The sequence below is a fragment of the Silurus aristotelis genome, assembly GCF_946808225.1.
Source record: "Silurus aristotelis genome assembly, chromosome: 10".
NCBI classification, from domain to species: Eukaryota; Metazoa; Chordata; class Actinopteri; order Siluriformes; family Siluridae; genus Silurus; species Silurus aristotelis.
This window is the reverse complement of record NC_139583.1, coordinates 1,549,623-1,569,622: the sequence shown is the minus strand read 5'-3', so window position 1 is coordinate 1,569,622 and position 20,000 is coordinate 1,549,623. Positions and strand designations below refer to the sequence as shown.

General features: G+C 45.5%; 1 protein-coding gene across 5 annotated transcripts in view; it reads left to right on the top strand.

Annotated features, from left to right (window-relative positions):
* The window catches only part of tmod2 (tropomodulin 2), a 25,737-nt gene extending 15,640 nt beyond the window's left edge, over window positions 1-10,097 (top strand). The window contains exons 4-11 of one of the 5 annotated variants that reach the window (XR_014535363.1): window positions 1,000-1,122; window positions 3,611-3,688; window positions 3,908-4,038; window positions 4,645-4,752; window positions 6,164-6,307; window positions 6,625-6,769; window positions 8,068-8,768; window positions 9,952-10,097. Coding sequence is in view for 2 of the 5 variants with exons in the window: in XM_083552479.1 (XP_083408605.1) it covers window positions 1,000-1,122; window positions 3,611-3,688; window positions 3,908-4,038; window positions 4,645-4,752; window positions 6,164-6,307; window positions 6,625-6,769; window positions 7,106-7,173 (797 nt within the window). In the remaining 3 variants the exon portion in view is untranslated. Of the gene's footprint in view, window positions 1-999; window positions 1,123-3,610; window positions 3,689-3,907; window positions 4,039-4,644; window positions 4,753-6,163; window positions 6,308-6,624; window positions 6,770-7,105; window positions 7,186-7,339; window positions 7,364-8,067; window positions 9,480-9,868 lie in introns of those variants that run through there. The other 4 variants (XR_014535364.1, XR_014535365.1, XM_083552479.1 and 1 more) reach the window with 4 other exon arrangements.
* Window positions 10,098-20,000: the final 9,903 nt, after the last annotated feature.

Genomic DNA, 20,000 nt, shown 5'->3' with positions numbered 1-20,000 from the left:
TTACTTTCTGACACCTTCACTGCTCCAAAACAACCCCAAACCAATAAACTTCCACCTCCATGTGTGAGGGTGAGCGAGTCTGGTCACATCTTCTGTGTGTGCATGTGTATAAGTGTGCAAGTGTGTGTGTGTGTGTGTGAGGTGTATTGTGCTTCCGGACTTTGATCAGCTTCACTCAATCCCTATACAGAAGCACAATTTACTCTGAATGCACTGCGCATCAGAGACAAGATGGCCTATAGTCATGGAAACCACGGTCATTATACGTCTGATCTTTAATGACATCTGATTTACTGAGGGAGGGATTTGATCTAGAGCTGGGCCTAGATAAAGCTCCTGTACGAGGAGAAGTAAGAGTGTTGTCATAGTGACGATAGTGTGTTCTATAAGCTGTGACCTTGTGACCGTTACAAACACATCACACTCATAGAATTGTGTGTGTGTGTGTGTGAGAGAGAGAGAGAGAGAGAGAGATGAGGGTGTGTTGAGTTCTGTAATGCAGCACAGCCCTTGTGCTATTATATTATTTGTGGAAACATGATGTCATAGAACACACACACACACACACACACACACACACACACACACACACACACACACTCACACTGCTTGTGTTCTGCAGCCTCACTATCCCGTGAATTTCCTGTTTCATGTATTTAATGATGTGTGTGTGTGTGTGTGTGTGTGTGTGTGTGTGTGTGTGTGTGTGTGTGTGAATGCTCCTCACTGCATCTGGATTAGGTTTTGTGTTAATACATTTGTTATAGCAATTATCATGATATGTGTCACACACACACACACACACACACACACACACTCGCACGCATACTCACACGCACACACACACACACACACACCCTCTCTTTCTCTCTCTCACACACACACACACACACACACACACAATTCCATGTCTGAATCTGTGAGTCTGACGTCCTGCTGCTCCTTTATTGATGGTAAATTGAAAGTGAAACTGTTGTTTTTTTCCCCATGATCCTCTAGGAAAGGTGTTTGTGCCCAAACAGAAGCCACTGGAGTCCAGTAAGGACGACGTGACGACCCTCGACCCGGAACTGGAAGAGGCTTTGTCTGGTGTTACTGATACTGAGCTGTCTGACCTCGCAGGTGATAAAGAGAGCGAGAGAGAGTGTATGGTGTGTTGGTGAGGGTGTATGGTGTGTTGGTGAGGGTGTATGGTGTGTTGGTGAGGGTGTATGTTGGTGAGGGGGTGTGTTGGTGAGGGTGTATGGTGTGTTGGTGAGAGTGTGTTGGTGAGCGTGTATGATGTGTTGGTGAGAGTGTGTTGGTGAGGGTGTATGATGTGTTGGTGAGGGTGTATGGTGTGTTGGTGAGGGTGTATGGTGTGTTGGTGAGGGTGTGTTGGTGAGGGTGTATGGTGTGTTGGTGAGGGTGTTGGTGAGGGGGTGTGTTGGTGAGGGGGTGTGTTGGTGAGGGGGTGTGTTGGTGAGGGTGTATGGTGTGTTGGTGAGGGTGTATGGTGTGTTGGTGAGGGGGTGTGTTGGTGAGAGTGTATTGGTGAGGGTGTATGGTGTGTTGGTGAGGGGGTGTGTTGGTGAGAGTGTATTGGTGAGGGTGTATGGTGTGTTGGTGAGGGTGTATGGTGTGTTGGTGAGGGGGTGTGTTGGTGAGAGTGTGTTGGTGAGGGGGTGTGTTGGTGAGAGTGTGTTGGTGAGGGTGTATGGTGTGTTGGTGAGGGGATGTGTTGGTGAGATTGTATGGTGTGTTGGTGAGAGTGTATTGGTGAGGGTGTATGGTGTGTTGGTGAGGGGGTGTGTTGGTGAGAGTGTATTGGTGAGGGTGTATGGTGTGTTGGTGAGGGGATGTGTTGGTGAGATTGTATGGTGTGTTGGTGTATGGTGTGTTGGTGAGGGTGTATGGTGTGGTGTGAGGGTGTTGGTGAGAGTGTATTGGTGAGGGTGTATGGTGTGTTGGTGAGGGGATGTGTTGGTGAGATTGTATGGTGTGTTGGTGAGAGTGTATTGGTGAGGGTGTATGGTGTGTTGGTGAGGGGGTGTGTTGGTGAGAGTGTATTGGTGAGGGTGTATGGTGTGTTGGTGAGGGGGTGTGTTGGTGAGAGTGTATTGGTGAGGGTGTATGGTGTGTTGGTGAGGGGGTGTGTTGGTGAGAGTGTATTGGTGAGGGTGTATGGTGTGTTGGTGAGGGGATGTGTTGGTGAGATTGTATGGTGTGTTGGTGAGAGTGTATTGGTGAGGGTGTATGGTGTGTTGGTGAGGGGATGTGTTGGTGAGATTGTATGGTGTGTTGGTGAGAGTGTATTGGTGAGGGTGTATGGTGTGTTGGTGAGGGGATGTGTTGGTGAGATTGTATGGTGTGTTGGTGAGAGTGTATTGGTGAGGGTGTATGGTGTGTTGGTGAGGGGATGTGTTGGTGAGATTGTATGGTGTGTTGGTGAGAGTGTATTAGTGAGAGTGTATTAGTGAGAGTGTATTAGTGAACAGTTCTCTGTGTGTGTTGTGTGTAATATGTACGAGTTTGTTATCAGTTTGATCTGTAATGTGTAATGTATTGGAGATTATTGCAGTATGTAATATGTATTTATATTAGTGTTAGTTTGGTGATTATTGTTCTTTTGTTCCTCAACACCACCTTCAGTTTTTATTATTTGTAGAACAGCTACAACTATGGCTAGTAACAGTGATGCAATTTCCTGTTTCCTGTTTTATTGTTTTATGCTGGTACACTCTGGGTGAGAGAGAGAGAGAGCGAGAGAGAGTAGGGTGAAGTGATGTTAAATCAGCAGCTGCAGGAGGGGTAGGTGTGAGTGGACATGTCCCCCAGCAGCAGCAGGAGGGGTCAGTGTGAGTGGACATGTCCCTCAGCAGCAGGGGTGGGTGTGAGTGGACATGTCCCTCAGCTACAGCAGCAGGAGGGGTGGGTGTGAGTGGACATGTCCCTCAGCTACAGCAGCAGGAAGGGTGGGTGTGAGTGGACATGTCCCTCAGCTACAGCAGCAGTAAGGGTGGGTGTGAGTGGACATGTCTCTCAGCTACAGCAGCAGGAGGGGTGGGTGTGAGTGGACATGTCTCTCAGCTACAGCAGCAGGAGGGGTGGGTGTGAGTGGACATGTCCCTCAGCTACAGCAGCAGGAGGGGTGGGTGTGAGTGGACATGTCTCTCAGCTACAGCAGCAGGAGGGGTGGGTGTAAGTGGACATGTCCCTCAGCTACAGCAGCAGGAGGGGTGGGTGTGAGTGGACACGTCCCTCAGCAGCAGGGGTGGGTGTGAGTGGACATGTCCCTGTTATCTGAAACAGCTTTACACACATAATGTGCTGATAAAGAACAAATGTTTGTTCTTTATAAGTGTAAGTTTGTCCCTAATGGGTGAGTCGGTGGAAACTGTGGTGAAGGAAAAACTCCCTGAGATGCATCAGGAAGAAACCTTGAAAGGAACCAGACTCGAGGGAATCTCGTCTTCATCTGGGTGGCACCAAATGTCCATTTATTAAAAATAATAATAGTGTAATTCAGCATCCTGACTCATGATGAAGGACTGGTGGTTTCCTCTTTTATTTACAGATGGATAATGTTGGGGGGGGGGGGTTTCTCCTTTTTTTTTTTTTTTTTTTGTAGCCATCCTCGGAGTGCACACCCTTGTGACGAGCACACAGAGCTACGACGGGACGTCCAGCAAAGATGGCTACGACAGCAGTACGTGTGATGTTCTATGATGGATTTGATGTTAGAATAAAATCTCATGTTTATTAAAGCTGCTAATAATCACACTGTAACCTGCTGACTAGCAGCTCCGCACTGGGAGGAGGAGGAGGAGGAGGAGGAGGAGGAGGAGGAGGAGGAGGAGGAGACCTCCAGGGTGTGTAAGGTTTTAGCTTCAGGTTCATGACTGTGGAATTGTTCACTCGTTTTCAGATGTAATTAAAGGAGAAAAAATGAAGCCAGTTTTTGATGAGCCACCAAACCCGACTAACGTGGAGGAAACTCTGCAAAGGATAAAGAACAACGACCCCAGGCTCACCGAGGTCAACCTCAACAACATTAAGGTGACTACAGACTCACAACCTCAACAACATTAAGGTGACTACAGACTCACAACCTCAACAACATTAAGGTGACTACAGACTCACAACCTCAACAACATTAAGGTGACTACAGACTCACAACCTCAACAACATTAAGGTGACTACAGACTCACAACCTCAACAACATTAAGGTGACTACAGACTCACAACCTCAACAACATTAAGGTGACTACAGACTCACAACCTCAACAACATTAAGGTGACTACAGACTCACAACCTCAACAACATTAAGGTGACTACAGACTCACAACCTCAACAACATTAAGGTGACTACAGACTCACAACCTCAACAACATTAAGGTGACTACAGACTCACAACCTCAACAACATTAAGGTGACTACAGACTCACAACCTCAACAACATTAAGGTGACTACAGACTCACAACCTCAACAACATTAAGGTGACTACAGACTCGCAACCTCAGCAGCGTTAAAGTACTGACTCGACCTCAAACAGAAATGAAGTGTATTCAGTAGAAGTAAAACATTTGAGCTGAATTCAGAACATGCTGAGGTACTGAGGTTCTGACTCAGGTTTTTTTTTTACTGTGTTTGTTTGCTCTAGAATGTTCCCATTCCCACACTGAGAGACTTCGCCAAGGCCATGGAGAGAAACACACACGTGACCAAGTTCAGTCTCGCAGCAACACGCAGCAACGACCCCATCGCCGTGGTGAGAAACACAAACCACACACACTTACTTCCCACACGCACAACCTACACACACGCCAACTACACACAATCTACATATTTATCTACCACAACCTACACTCGCACAACCTTCACTCGCAAAACCTTCACACGCACAACCTACACACACGCCAACTACACACAATCTACATATTTATCTACCACAACCTACACTCGCACAACCTTCACACGCACAACCTACACACACGCCAACTACACACAATCTACATATTTATCTACCACAACCTACACTCGCACAACCTTCACTCGCAAAACCTTCACATGCACAACCTACACACACGCCAACTACACACAATCTACATATTTATCTACCACAACCTTCACTCGCACAACCTTCACTCGCAAAACCTTCACACGCACAACCTACACACACGCCAACTACACACAATCTACATATTTATCTACCACAACCTACACTCGCACAACCTTCACTCGCAAAACCTTCACATGCACAACCTACACACACGCCAACTACACACAATCTACATATTTATCTACCACAACCTACACTCGCACAACCTTCACTCGCAAAACCTTCACACGCACAACCTACACACACGCCAACTACACACAATCTACATATTTATCTACCACAACCTACACTCGCACAACCTTCACACGCACAACCTTCACACGCACAACCTACACACACGCCAACTACACACAATCTACATATTTATCTACCACAACCTACACTCGCACAACCTTCACACGCACAACCTACACACACGCCAACTACACACAATCTACATATTTATCTACCACAACCTACACTCGCACAACCTTCACTCGCAAAACCTTCACATGCACAACCTACACACACGCCAACTACACACAATCTACATATTTATCTACCACAACCTACACTCGCACAACCTTCACTCGCAAAACCTTCACACGCACAACCTACACACACGCCAACTACACACAATCTACATATTTATCTACCACAACCTTCACTTGCACAACCTTCACTCTCGCACAACTTTGCACAACCTTCACTCGCAATCTACACATTATTACACACATTCCAACTCCACACACACACACACACACACACACACACACACACACACACACACACACACACACACACACACACACACACACACAGACACATGAGTGTTTATTATGCAGGAGTGTTTGTTGTTGCTAAGTGTTCCAGTTTCTAGTTCATTAATAATCCAGAAATAAATGGTGTTTACGTCTGCACTGTGTTTGAGTTCTTCACTTAGAGCTCTTCTGTAGAGCCTGGATTTGTTTTTCTGATTAAGTATTTGTTTGTTTATACACTCTGTGTGTGTGTGTGTGTGTGTGTGTGTGTGTGTGTGTGTGTGTGTGTGTGTGTGTGTGTGTGTGTGTGTGTGTGGTAGGCGTTTGCAGATATGCTGAGAGAGAACAAGACGTTGAGGAGTTTGAACCTGGAGTCGAATTTCATCACTGGTTCTGGAGTTCAGGCGCTCGTGGAGGCTCTAAAAGACAACGACTCGCTTTCTGAGATCAAGATCGATAATCAAGTACACACACACACACACACACACACACACACACACACACACACAGAATGTAATAATGATCTATTCAATAAAATCAGTGCAGAATAATAATTATAATATCTTATAATGAATAAATAAATAATAATTAAATGTATATATTCTTGGTGTTTGAAGGTTGGTGTAACCTTTTTACTCTGCACTTTATTTTTTGTTTATTATAATAAAATCTTTAATATAATTCTAGTCATTTTTCAAGTTCCTTTTTTTTGCTTTGTCGTGTTCACTGACTGGAGATTTCCCCCATTATTATTCTTATTGTATTGTGTGTTTGTGTGCAGAGGCAGCAGCTGGGCACTACAGTGGAGATGGAAATCGCTAAAATGCTGGAGGCGAACACCAGTATAGTGAAATTTGGATATCATTTCACTCAGCAGGGACCACGAGCTCGAGCATCTGCAGCTATCACTAAAAACAACGACCTGGGTAACACACACACACACACACACACACACTCGCTCTCTTTCTGTACTGCAGTATACATGGAGTTCTACATGAAATAAAATGACAACATAATTATAGTCTGGTAACTCTTAGCTTAGTGGAAAGTGTGTGTGTGTGTGTGTGCGCTCCTGATAATGGCCCATTTCCTGTGCTTGGATTAACTTAAAAAGGCAATCCCAAAGCACTTTCATAGAACATTTTGACCACACACACACACACACACACACACACACACACACACACACACACACACACACACACACACACACACACATATACTATTTCTCAAAACACTTTTTCTCTCTTTCTCTCTGTTAGATGAGTTGTTCTCTAGTCATCCCTCTCTCCTCTCATCAAAAGTTGGAACTCCTGTGCAAGTGTCCTAAAGTGTGTGTGTGCGACTGTGTGTGTGTGCGACTGTGTGTGTGTGCGACTGTGTGTGTGTGCGACTGTGTGTGTGTGCGACTGTGTGTGTGTGCGACTGTGTGTGTGCGCGACTGTGTGTGTGCGCGACTGTGTGTGTGCGCGACTGTGTGTGTGCGCGACTGTGTGTGTGCGCGACTGTGTGTGTGTGTGTGCGACTCTGTGTGTGAGACCGTGTGTGTGTGCATGAGTTTGAAGGCCACACCCATCTACAAGGTCGTCATTGTGTGTGAGAATGTGTTTGACCTTTCACGCACACGACACACCTTAAATCAGCCTGCACGTGTATGCATTCAGCGCGTGTGTGTGTGTTTGTGCCTGTGTGTGTTTAGTCTGAAGTGTTTTTGACTCACTTGAATGCTCCTGCCTGTGTGTGCGCGTGTGTGCGTGTGCGTGTGCGTGCGTGTGCGCGCGTGTGTGCGTGTGCGTGCGTGTGTGTGTGTGTGTGTGTGTGAGTGATGTCACTGTACTCACACACACATCATCACACACTCACACTGATGTCTGACTCTGAGATGAAGGTTTGAGTTGAGCACCAGTCTGAGCAGGAACCAGGCCTGACTTTAGTTCCAGGAACCTTTTTTTGTGTTCAGCAGTAGATTAGAGAACCCTGTGTAAGTGTGTAGTTGTGTATAAACCTTCTCCTCACCACCCCTCATCCAATCAGCTCACAGCTGAGCATGTGGGCGGAGCCACGAAGACTTTTATGACCAATAGTTCTATTAGAAAACTGAGTTGATTTTGTTAAACGAATGTCGGCAGATGAACAGAAACATCTGAGTGAAGTAATGTGTGTGTGTGTTACTTATTTGTGATGACTAACTCTCTCTCTCTCTCTCTCTCTCTCTCTCTCACAGTGCGACAGAGGCGTGTGGAGAGAGACGTGTAGTGTATCCCTCTCTTTCTCTCTCCGTCTCTGCAGAGTGCTGGTCCAGTCTCTCTGTAAATGTTGTGTTCAGCATTGATCCTGAACGAGGGACAGAACTGGAAACTCCCCCTCCCTCCATCTCTCCGTTCAGCTTGACTCATCACCCCGTCAGCGTCGCTCTTCTCTTCTCTTCTCCTCCCCTCTCTTTCTCCTTTTGTTATTAGTACTGAATCTGCTTCTTTATATTTTTATCGTAAACACGACTTCTGATACTGATCCCATCATACGCACATCCTGGCAGTACCCGAGCCGTGTGTGTGTGTGTGTGTGTGCGCACTGCGTTCATACAGCAACCTGAATTGAGCCTTTATGCAAACGAGCTTCGATCTCATCCAGATGATTGGCTCCTGAAAATTTACATGAAGTCCATAAATAGAAGCGAAGCTGAAACAAAGCTTTATTGTTTTTCCAAAAATAAGACAACAGCTGGATAGGCCACACCCACAGGGTGATGTCACAGGTGCGTGTGTGTGTGTGTGTGTGTGCGTGCTTTGATTCAGAGGTCATGTCAATCTCAGTCTTAAGTATACAATCAGTGTATCCATAACCAAGTAAAAAAAAAAGGCTGCCGTGTGTGTGTGTGTGTGTGTGTGTGTGTGTGTGTGTGTGTGTGTGTGTGTGTGTGTGTGTGTGACTTCTTATCAGATTGTTGCTCCTCTGGGAACTGATTGATCAACATCCTGTAGACAGAGGAGACACACCCATGACAAAAGTGCGTTCAGCTGTGTGTGTGTGTGTGTGTGTGTGTGTGTGTGCACGTGTACGTGGGTGGGACCATGCTTGTCCAGCTGTTATGCAGACACAAGTTTCCGCTTCAGGAGTCATAATACAAGCTGAAGCTCATTTCTCACACACACACACACACACACACACACACACACACACACACACACACACACACACACAAAAAAAACCCTGTAACTCATGTATGTTAATGTTTATCAAAAGTATGCGTCTGTAACTAAACACTGCAGCATGTCATGTATAGATCAAGATGTAATTATAATTATACATGCAGTTATACACTATACTGTGTGTGTGCGCGTGTGTGTGTGTGGATGTGTGTGTGCGCGTGTGCGTGTGTGTGTGTGCGCGCGTGAGAGCGCTATATAATATGCAGTACGCTGTATAGATGATGTAATAGTGTTTGAGCCTCTTCTTTAAACATGCTGTGCTTTGTTTTGATATGACAAAAACAAAGCACACACACACACACACACACACACACACACACACACAGTTCTTCACACAGTCATACTGCACACACTTCCCCTTTTGAAGGGTGTCAATCTAAAAATGAACAGTTACCAAGACAACATGCAAAGGGATTACACTTATTATGATAAACACACACACACACACACACACACACACAGTAGTTTTAGTGGTTGTGCCTGAAGCAGCTAAAAGGAGATACAGGTGCACTTTTCAGAGACCGAGGGAACGGATGTGTAGGGACAGGAACAGCTCTAGAAACCTGATAACAGGAATCTGGGAATAAGTGTGTGTGTCTGGGTGTGGGTGTGGGTGTGTGAGTGAGTGAGAGCGATTTTTTGGTGCCAGAATACATGGACTTGAATATCCGCATGTTGTGTATTTTAAAAGCACATGCATGTTAAATCTCGGACCAATTTTTTGTTTCTTGTCTCGTTTTTTTTTTTTTTTTTTTCTACTCATCAGGAAATAAGGTCACGGCACCGTGTGTGTTTTCTTCATTTACCTGTGAACAGTTTAATCCTGGATCTCTGTCGTGTGTGTGTGTGTGTGTGTGTGTGTGTGTGTGTGTGTGTGTGTGTGTGTGTGTGTGTGTGAGTGAGAACTGTATCTTTTTGTGTTTATTATAAAATATCCATCTCATTTAAGCTGTGTGTCTGAGACTGAAGAGCAGCTGTTATACTGTACTGTTGTAATGACACAACGCTGTGCCACTGTGTACTCAATAAATATGTTTTTACACTATACACTGTGTGTGTGTGAAGTATTTGTGTGCTTGATGTTTATGGGTGTATATTTTTGCTGTGTGTGTGTGTGTGTGTGTGTGTGTGTGTGTGGGTTGGGTGAAGTGGTTTAGGGTCAGTCTATTGGTGTGTGTGTGTGTGTGTGTGTGTGTTGGGTGAAGTGGTTTAGGGTCAGTGTATTGGTGTATATGTTTGGGCTGTGTGTGTGTGTGTGTGTGTGTGTGTGTGTGTGTGTGTGTGGGGAGGGGGGTTTATGTTTATAGAGGGTAATTTACAGCACGCAGATGAAACTCCATGGCAGCTGAGTGCAGGATGATCTCATTATCTACTCACTTCCAAACTCCACCCTGTTCAATACATAACTACACTTTATAGGGTAAAGGAGTCGCATTACACACTGATCTGTGTGTGTGTGTGTGTGTGTGGGGGGGGGGGTGTTATTGGGAGTATAGAGCTCTAGGTTCTGTCTCTAATTGGATCCAGTTTTTGGAGATGTTTTGGAGATGATGTCATCGAGGCTACATCATCTTCAGCTTATTGAAGGCCAGGGCTTATCTCATTATGTTCTCTCTCTCTCTCTCTCTCTCTCTCTCTCTCTCTCTCACACACACCCTGCAGGCATGGTGAAATGAGTCACTATAAAGACTGGGGCTTAAAACACTGCATTTTTAACTAGCTATATAGATATTTATATATATATATTGGTGTGTGTGTGTGTGAGAGAGAGAGAGAGAAATAATTTGCTGTCTGTCCGTCCGTCTAAATGAAACCGTTGAAGAAGTAGCAGTTTCTCCTCTGCCCTGAGGTTCTGAGCTGTAGAGTAAAGCAGCACTGCCATCTGCTGTGCGACTCATGTCTTCTCCTTCTTCTTCTTCTTCTTCTTCTTCTTCTTCTTCTATTTTCAGATTTTCCCATTAGGGGGCGCCGCAGCGGATCATCCGTCTCCATACCCCCCCTGTTCTCTACATCTGCCTCTTTCACACCAACTACCTGCATGTCTTCCCCCACCACATCCATAAACCTGAACTCCTCCACCTTCTCCACCTCTTCCCCCTGCACCCGCACCCCTCCACTGCCCTCCCTCTCATTCACACACATGTACTCTGTCTTACTCCTACTGACTTTCATTCCTCTTCTCTCCAGCATATACCTCCACCTCTCCAGGATCTTCTCAACCTGCTCACTACTCTCACCACAAATCACAATATCATCCACAAACATCATAGTCCACAAAGACTCCTATCTGACCTCGTCCTTCAACCTGTCCATCACCACTGCAATCAGGAAAGGGCTCAGAGTCGATCCTTGATGCAGTACAACCTTCACCTTGAACCACTCTGTTGTACCTACTGCACACTTCACTGCTGTCACACTGTCCTCATACATGTCCTGCACCACCCTCACATACTTCTCTGACACACCTGACTTCCTCATACAACACCACAACTCCTCTCTCGGCACCCTGTCGTACGCTTTCTCTAAATCCACAAATACACAATGCAGCTCCTTCTGTCCTTCTCTATACTTCTCCATCAACATCCTCAAAGCAAATAAGGCATCTGTGGTGCTCTTCCTCAGCATGAAACCAAACTGCTGCTCACAGATGGTCACCTCTTCTCTCAGCCTGGCTTCCACTACTCTTTCCCATAACTTCATGGTGTGACTGATCAACTTTGTCATATTAACACACTGACAGCAGAGGGCGACAGAAACACAATCTGAACTACAAACCGAAACTGAATGATGGATCTGTAATTAACGCACATTCGGTGTTGATGAGGTTGAGTTCTGATTCTTCTTCCCTTTTCAAGGTTTCCTCCTAATGCCATCTCAAGGAGATTTTTCTTCACCACAGTTGCCACCAGTTCGCTCATTAGGGATAAAATGTGGGTCTCCACCACTAAGTGATAAAAGCTATTGTGCAGCGCTGTGAGCCGTCACCAGGTCTTTTTGATTATAATGTACTAATAAAATAAACTGATCGTATTTTGTGGGTTTTGAAGGTGATCTGAGGCCTGATTCTGATTCTGATTCTGATCTGGGGCCTGGTTAAGACGTGATCCGAGATAATCGACTGTACAGTGACTTTACATCACGAGCAGACTTTCAAAATACTAAAGAAAAAGTAAAAGTGTGTAAATAAAAACAGCAATCACAGCAGGTGTCCGTGGACCAATGAGAAGAAGACGTGCAGGTCAGGACCAGCTTTAGTGATTTAATGTTCCCTTAGAGAGAGAGAGAGAGAGAGAGAGAGAGAGAGAGTGAGAGAGAGTGAGAGAGAGTGAGAGAGAGAGAGTGAGAGAGAGTGAGAGAGAGAGTGAGAGAGAGAGAGAGAGTGCGAGAGTGAGAGAGAGAGAGAGAGAGAGAGTGAGAGAGAGTGCGAGAGTGAGAGAGAGAGTGAGAGAGAGAGTGAGAGAGAGTGAGAGTGAGAGAGAGAGAGAGAGAGAGAGAGAGAGTGAGAGAGAGAGTGCGAGAGTGAGAGAGAGAGAGAGTGTGAGAGAGTGATGATGATGATGAAGATGATGAAGCTGCTGTTACAGAAGCTGATGCTGTTCTGCTTTTTATAATAAACTCGGGTCTGTGAGTGTGTCATCTTCCTATTGGTGGATTTCAGACCAGCAGCGTACTGACGCAACAATCAGTATATGACGATACATTGCGTCATATGCATTGTGTCTTACATGTAGTGTAAATGATTGACATACTCTATGTGTGTGTGTGTGTGTGTGTGTGTGGGTGTGTGTGTGTGTGTGAAGGTTTTAAAAGTGGAAGCGACACCGGCTTACAGTGTAAAAGTGTTGTGTTGTGGACGGTTCTACAGCCTAAAGATCCATGAAGTCAAAGAGCATCTCAAGAACTTTGAGACTGTAATTAATATCAACAGTCTGCTAAGAGGTTCAGGACCACAGATTGCATGAACAGCGTCCATCACTGAACCTCAACACTGATGGAACTGAAATAAACAGATATTCAGTGTTGAGGGTGAGGATGAGGATGAGGAGGAGGAGGATCTCATCTGAGTCTGGTTCCTCTTCAGGTTTCCTCTTCATGAAGTCTCAGGGAGTTTTTACTTCACCACAGTCACCACTGACTCACTCATTAGGGGAAATCTTATCATTAATAAAATAACAGACTCATACATTCTTTTATACAACGTTATAACCTCTTTATCTCCATAAAGCTGCTGAGATCATGTGATCATTAAAAACTCTACAAATAAAAACAAATTGAATATTAATAACTCTGTTTGATCAGCTGCTAATATGAGATGAATTCTGATAATCCAGATTAGCTAGGCTAGGCTAATTAGCTAATATCCTCCTGTTAGCAATAATTCAATAAACAAACAAATAAAAATTAATAAATAAATCGTGAATAATTAATTTATTTAAATGAGTTTCCATCGTCCTTGAGCTCTTTTCTTATTACATGCAAATGAGGTGCATCAGCGTGCACATTGTATGTTTAATCATATCGCTACATGTCTCACACACACACACACACACACACACACACACACACACACACACACACACACACACACACACACACACACACACACACACACACACACACATACCTGCAAATTCTTGTATCACTTCTGTTTTCACGAGACTCTGGTTGCCATGGCGATGATACACAAACCTGTGGACACCTGCTCAGTCTTTATTGACAGATGCCTGTGTGTGTGTGTGTGTGTGTGTGTGTGTGTGTGTGTGTGTGTGTGTGTGTGTGTGTGTGTGTGTGTGTGTGTGTGTGTGTGTGTGTGTGTGTGTGTGTGTGCACTTTAAATTGAGAACAATGGCCCTCTCTCTTGTGTAAATGTTGAGACTGCGCGAGGGGTGATTCATTATCATCTACCTGACAAACACATTCCACACTGCAGCTCACAGACCAGAAAAGAGACACGACACAATAACACTGTAAAAGTGATCACATTGTTGCACACAGATCAGATCAGATCAGATCAGATTGGAAAGTCAACACATTTTTGAAGATAAAAAAAAAATAGCACATCGATGAAGATGGATCAGATGTGATCGGAAAGTAAACACATTGTTGAAGATTAGATCAGATCAGACTGGATCAAAAAGCATGCAGATTCTTGAAGACAGATCAGATCGGATAGAAAATTTAGCACATTGCTGAAGACGGATCGGATCAGACCAGATTTTATCCGAAAGTTAGTATTTTGTTGAAGACTGATCGGATCTGTTTTAAACATGTACCACATAGTTAGAGATGAATCAGATCTGATCAGAAAGTAAACATGTTGCTGAAGACGGATCGGATTAGATCGGATAGCTGACAGGTTTCAGGAGGTTTTTGTAGCAGGATGAAATGTAACCCAAAGCAAACTCAGTAGCAGATCTGCTGAAGATACCAGTCAGAGAGACTTCTGACTCAAAACACCTCATTAATACACTGATTTCAGGCTGCATGAGCGGAAAGTGGGTTGGTTCATCATAAGACATGACTCAGACATCACACACACACACACACACACACACACACACACACACACACACACACACACACACACACACACACAACCCTCCCAAATGTCTTTAATCTCATATTGTTTAATTATAATGGAAATGAATCAGTTTGAGGATGAACGTTATGATGAACGTTGCTAGTGGAAGCCCATGGGAGGTCACTTTGGGTCAGAAACGAGTGAAAATGAGCAGAATAAAGCTTCAGAAGCTCGAGATCTGCTAATGCACTTTCCATTAGCAGCACTGATCGATACTTTGGATGGAGTCGGTTCACTCTTTCAGTTCTACACTAACCACATGCTTTCCCAGACGTATTCAAGAGAAAGATGAACATCTCATCTTAAAATATGTTCAGAGAATAATTCTCTCTCTGAGATCGAATATTTCACCTTATACACACTATCAGGACCTGCATTTCACCTCCAGGCCTCCAGTGGTGTCCTGAACCAATCTATCTCTTAATCTCATCATTACGACTCCAAGTCTACAGAACGCATCAGTATTATAGAGAAGTGCAGTAGATCAGAGCTGCATCACACACAGGATCTCATACAGTCAGAATGAACATCATCACTAAAGCAAGAAACACAATGAACACAATTCAACACTTCTCTTTTCACTGGAGCCACAACTGCACCTCCACATACATCATCTCCAGCAGAAGCATCGATATTCACCTCATCACACACACACACACACACACACACACACACACACACACACACACACACACACACACACACACACACACACACACCTCCACATACATCATCTCCAGCAGAAGCGTCGTTATTCACCTCATCACACACACACACACACACACACACACACACACACACACCTCCACATACATCATCTCCAGCAGAAGCGTCGATATTTACCTCATCACACACACACACACACACACACACACACACACACACACACACACACACACACCTCCACATACATCATCTCCAGCAGAAGCGTCGATATTTACCTCATCACACACACACACACACACACACACACACACACACACACACACACACACCTCCACATACATCATCTCCAGCAGAAGCGTCGATATTCACCTTATCACACACACACACACACACACACACACACACACACACACACACACACACACACACACACACACACCTCCACATACATCATCTCCAGCAGAAGCGTCGATATTTACCTCATCACACACACACACACACACACACACACACACCTCCACATACATCATCTCCAGCAGAAGCGTCGATATTCACCTCATCACACACACACACACACACACACACACACACACACACCTCCACATACATCATCTCCAGCAGAAGCATCGATATTCACCTTATCACACACACACACACACACACACACACACACACACACACACACACACACACACACACACACACCTCCACATACATCATCTCCAGCAGAAGCGTCGATATTCACCTTATCACACACACACACACACACACACACACACACACACACACACACACACACACACACACACACACCTCCACATACATCATCTCCAGCAGAAGCGTCGATATTCACCTTATCACACACACACACACACACACACACACACACACACACACACACACACACACACCTCCACATACATCATCTCCAGCAGAAGCGTCGATATTCACCTTATCACACACACACACACACACACACACACACACACACACACACACACCTCCACATACATCATCTCCAGCAGAAGCGTCGATATTCACCTCATCACACACACACACACACACACACACACACACACCTCCACATACATCATCTCCAGCAGAAGCGTCGATATTCACCTAATCACACACACACACACACACACACACACACACACACCTCCACATACATCATCTCCAGCAGAAGCGTCGATATTCACCTTATCACACACACACACACACACACACACACACCTCCACATACATCATCTCCAGCAGAAGCGTCGATATTCACCTAATCACACACACACACACACACACACACACACACACACACACACACACACACACACACACACACACACACACCTCCACATACATCATCTCCAGCAGAAGCGTCGATATTCACCTTATCACACACACACACACACACACACACACACACACACACACACACACACACACACACACACACACCTCCACATACATCATCTCCAGCAGAAGCGTCGATATTCACCTCATCACACACACACACACACACACACACACACACACACACACACACACACACACACACACACACACACCTCCACATACATCATCTCCAGCAGAAGCGTCGATATTCACCTTATCACACACACACACACACACACACACACACACACACACACACACACACACACACACACCTCCACATACATCATCTCCAGCAGAAGCGTCGATATTCACCTCATCACACACACACACACACACACACACACACACACACACACACACACACACCTCCACATACATCATCTCCAGCAGAAGCGTCGATATTCACCTTATCACACACACACACACACACACACACACACACACCTCCACATACATCATCTCCAGCAGAAGCGTCGATATTTACCTCATCACACACACACACACACACACACACACACACACACACACACACACACACACACACACACCTCCACATACATCATCTCCAGCAGAAGCGTCGATATTCACCTTATCACACACACACACACACACACACACACACACACACACACCTCCACATACATCATCTCCAGCAGAAGCGTCGATATTCACCTCATCACACACACACACACACACACACACACACACACACACACACACACACACACCTCCACATACATCATCTCCAGCAGAAGCGTCGATATTCACCTTATCACACACACACACACACACACACACACACCTCCACATACATCATCTCCAGCAGAAGCGTCGATATTCACCTCATCACACACACACACACACACACACACACACACACACACACACACACACACACACACACCTCCACATACATCATCTCCAGCAGAAGCGTCGATATTCACCTAATCACACACACACACACACACACACACACACACACACACACACACACACACACACCTCCACATACATCATCTCCAGCAGAAGCGTCGATATTCACCTTATCACACACACACACACACACACACACACACACACACACACACACACACACACACCTCCACATACATCATCTCCAGCAGAAGCGTCGATATTCACCTCATCACACACACACACACACACACACACACACACACACACACACACACACACACACACACACCTCCACATACATCATCTCCAGCAGAAGCGTCGATATTCACCTTATCACACACACACACACACACACACACACACACACACACACACACACACACCTCCACATACATCATCTCCAGCAGAAGCGTCGATATTCACCTTATCACACACACACACACACACACACACACACACACACACACACACACACACACACACACACCTCCACATACATCATCTCCAGCAGAAGCGTCGATATTCACCTCATCACACACACACACACACACACACACACACACACACACACACACACACACACACCTCCACATACATCATCTCCAGCAGAAGCGTCAATATTCACCTTATCACACACACACACACACACACACACACACACACACACACACCTCCACATACATCATCTCCAGCAGAAGCGTCGATATTCACCTTATCACACACACACACACACACACACACACACACACCTCCACATACATCATCTCCAGCAGAAGCGTCGATATTCACCTCATCACACACACACACACACACACACACACACACACACACACCTCCACATACATCATCTCCAGCAGAAGCGTCGTTATTCACCTCATCACACACACACACACACACACACACACACACACACCTCCACATACATCATCTCCAGCAGAAGCGTCGATATTTACCTCATCACACACACACACACACACACACACACACACACACACACACACACACACACACACACACCTCCACATACATCATCTCCAGCAGAAGCGTCGATATTTACCTCATCACACACACACACACACACACACACACACACACACACACACACACACACACACACACACACACACACACCTCCACATACATCATCTCCAGCAGAAGCGTCGATATTCACCTTATCACACACACACACACACACACACACACACACACACACACACACACACACACACACACACACACCTCCACATACATCATCTCCAGCAGAAGCGTCGATATTCACCTCATCACACACACACACACACACACACACACACCTCCACATACATCATCTCCAGCAGAAGCGTCGATATTCACCTCATCACACACACACACACACACACACACACACACACACACACACACACACACACACACACACACACACACACACACACACACCTCCACATACATCATCTCCAGCAGAAGCGTCGATATTCACCTCATCACACACACACACACACACACACACACACACACACACACACACACACACACACACCTCCACATACATCATCTCCAGCAGAAGCGTCAATATTCACCTTATCACACACACACACACACACACACACACACACACACACACACACCTCCACATACATCATCTCCAGCAGAAGCGTCGATATTCACCTTATCACACACACACACACACACACACACACACACACACACACACACACACACACACCTCCACATACATCATCTCCAGCAGAAGCGTCGATATTCACCTCATCACACACACACACACACACACACACACACACCTCCACATACATCATCTCCAGCAGAAGCGTCGTTATTCACCTCATCACACACACACACACACACACACACACACACACACACACACACACACCTCCACATACATCATCTCCAGCAGAAGCGTCAATATTCACCTTATCACACACACACACACACACACACACACACACACACACACACACACACACACACACACACACCTCCACATACATCATCTCCAGCAGAAGCGTCGATATTCACCTTATCACACACACACACACACACACACACACACACACACACACACACACACCTCCACATACATCATCTCCAGCAGAAGCGTCGATATTCACCTCATCACACACACACACACACACACACACACACACACCTCCACATACATCATCTCCAGCAGAAGCGTCGTTATTCACCTCATCACACACACACACACACACACACACACACACACACACACCTCCACATACATCATCTCCAGCAGAAGCGTCTATATTTACCTCATCACACACACACACACACACACACACACACACACACACACACACACACACACCTCCACATACATCATCTCCAGCAGAAGCGTCAATATTCACCTTA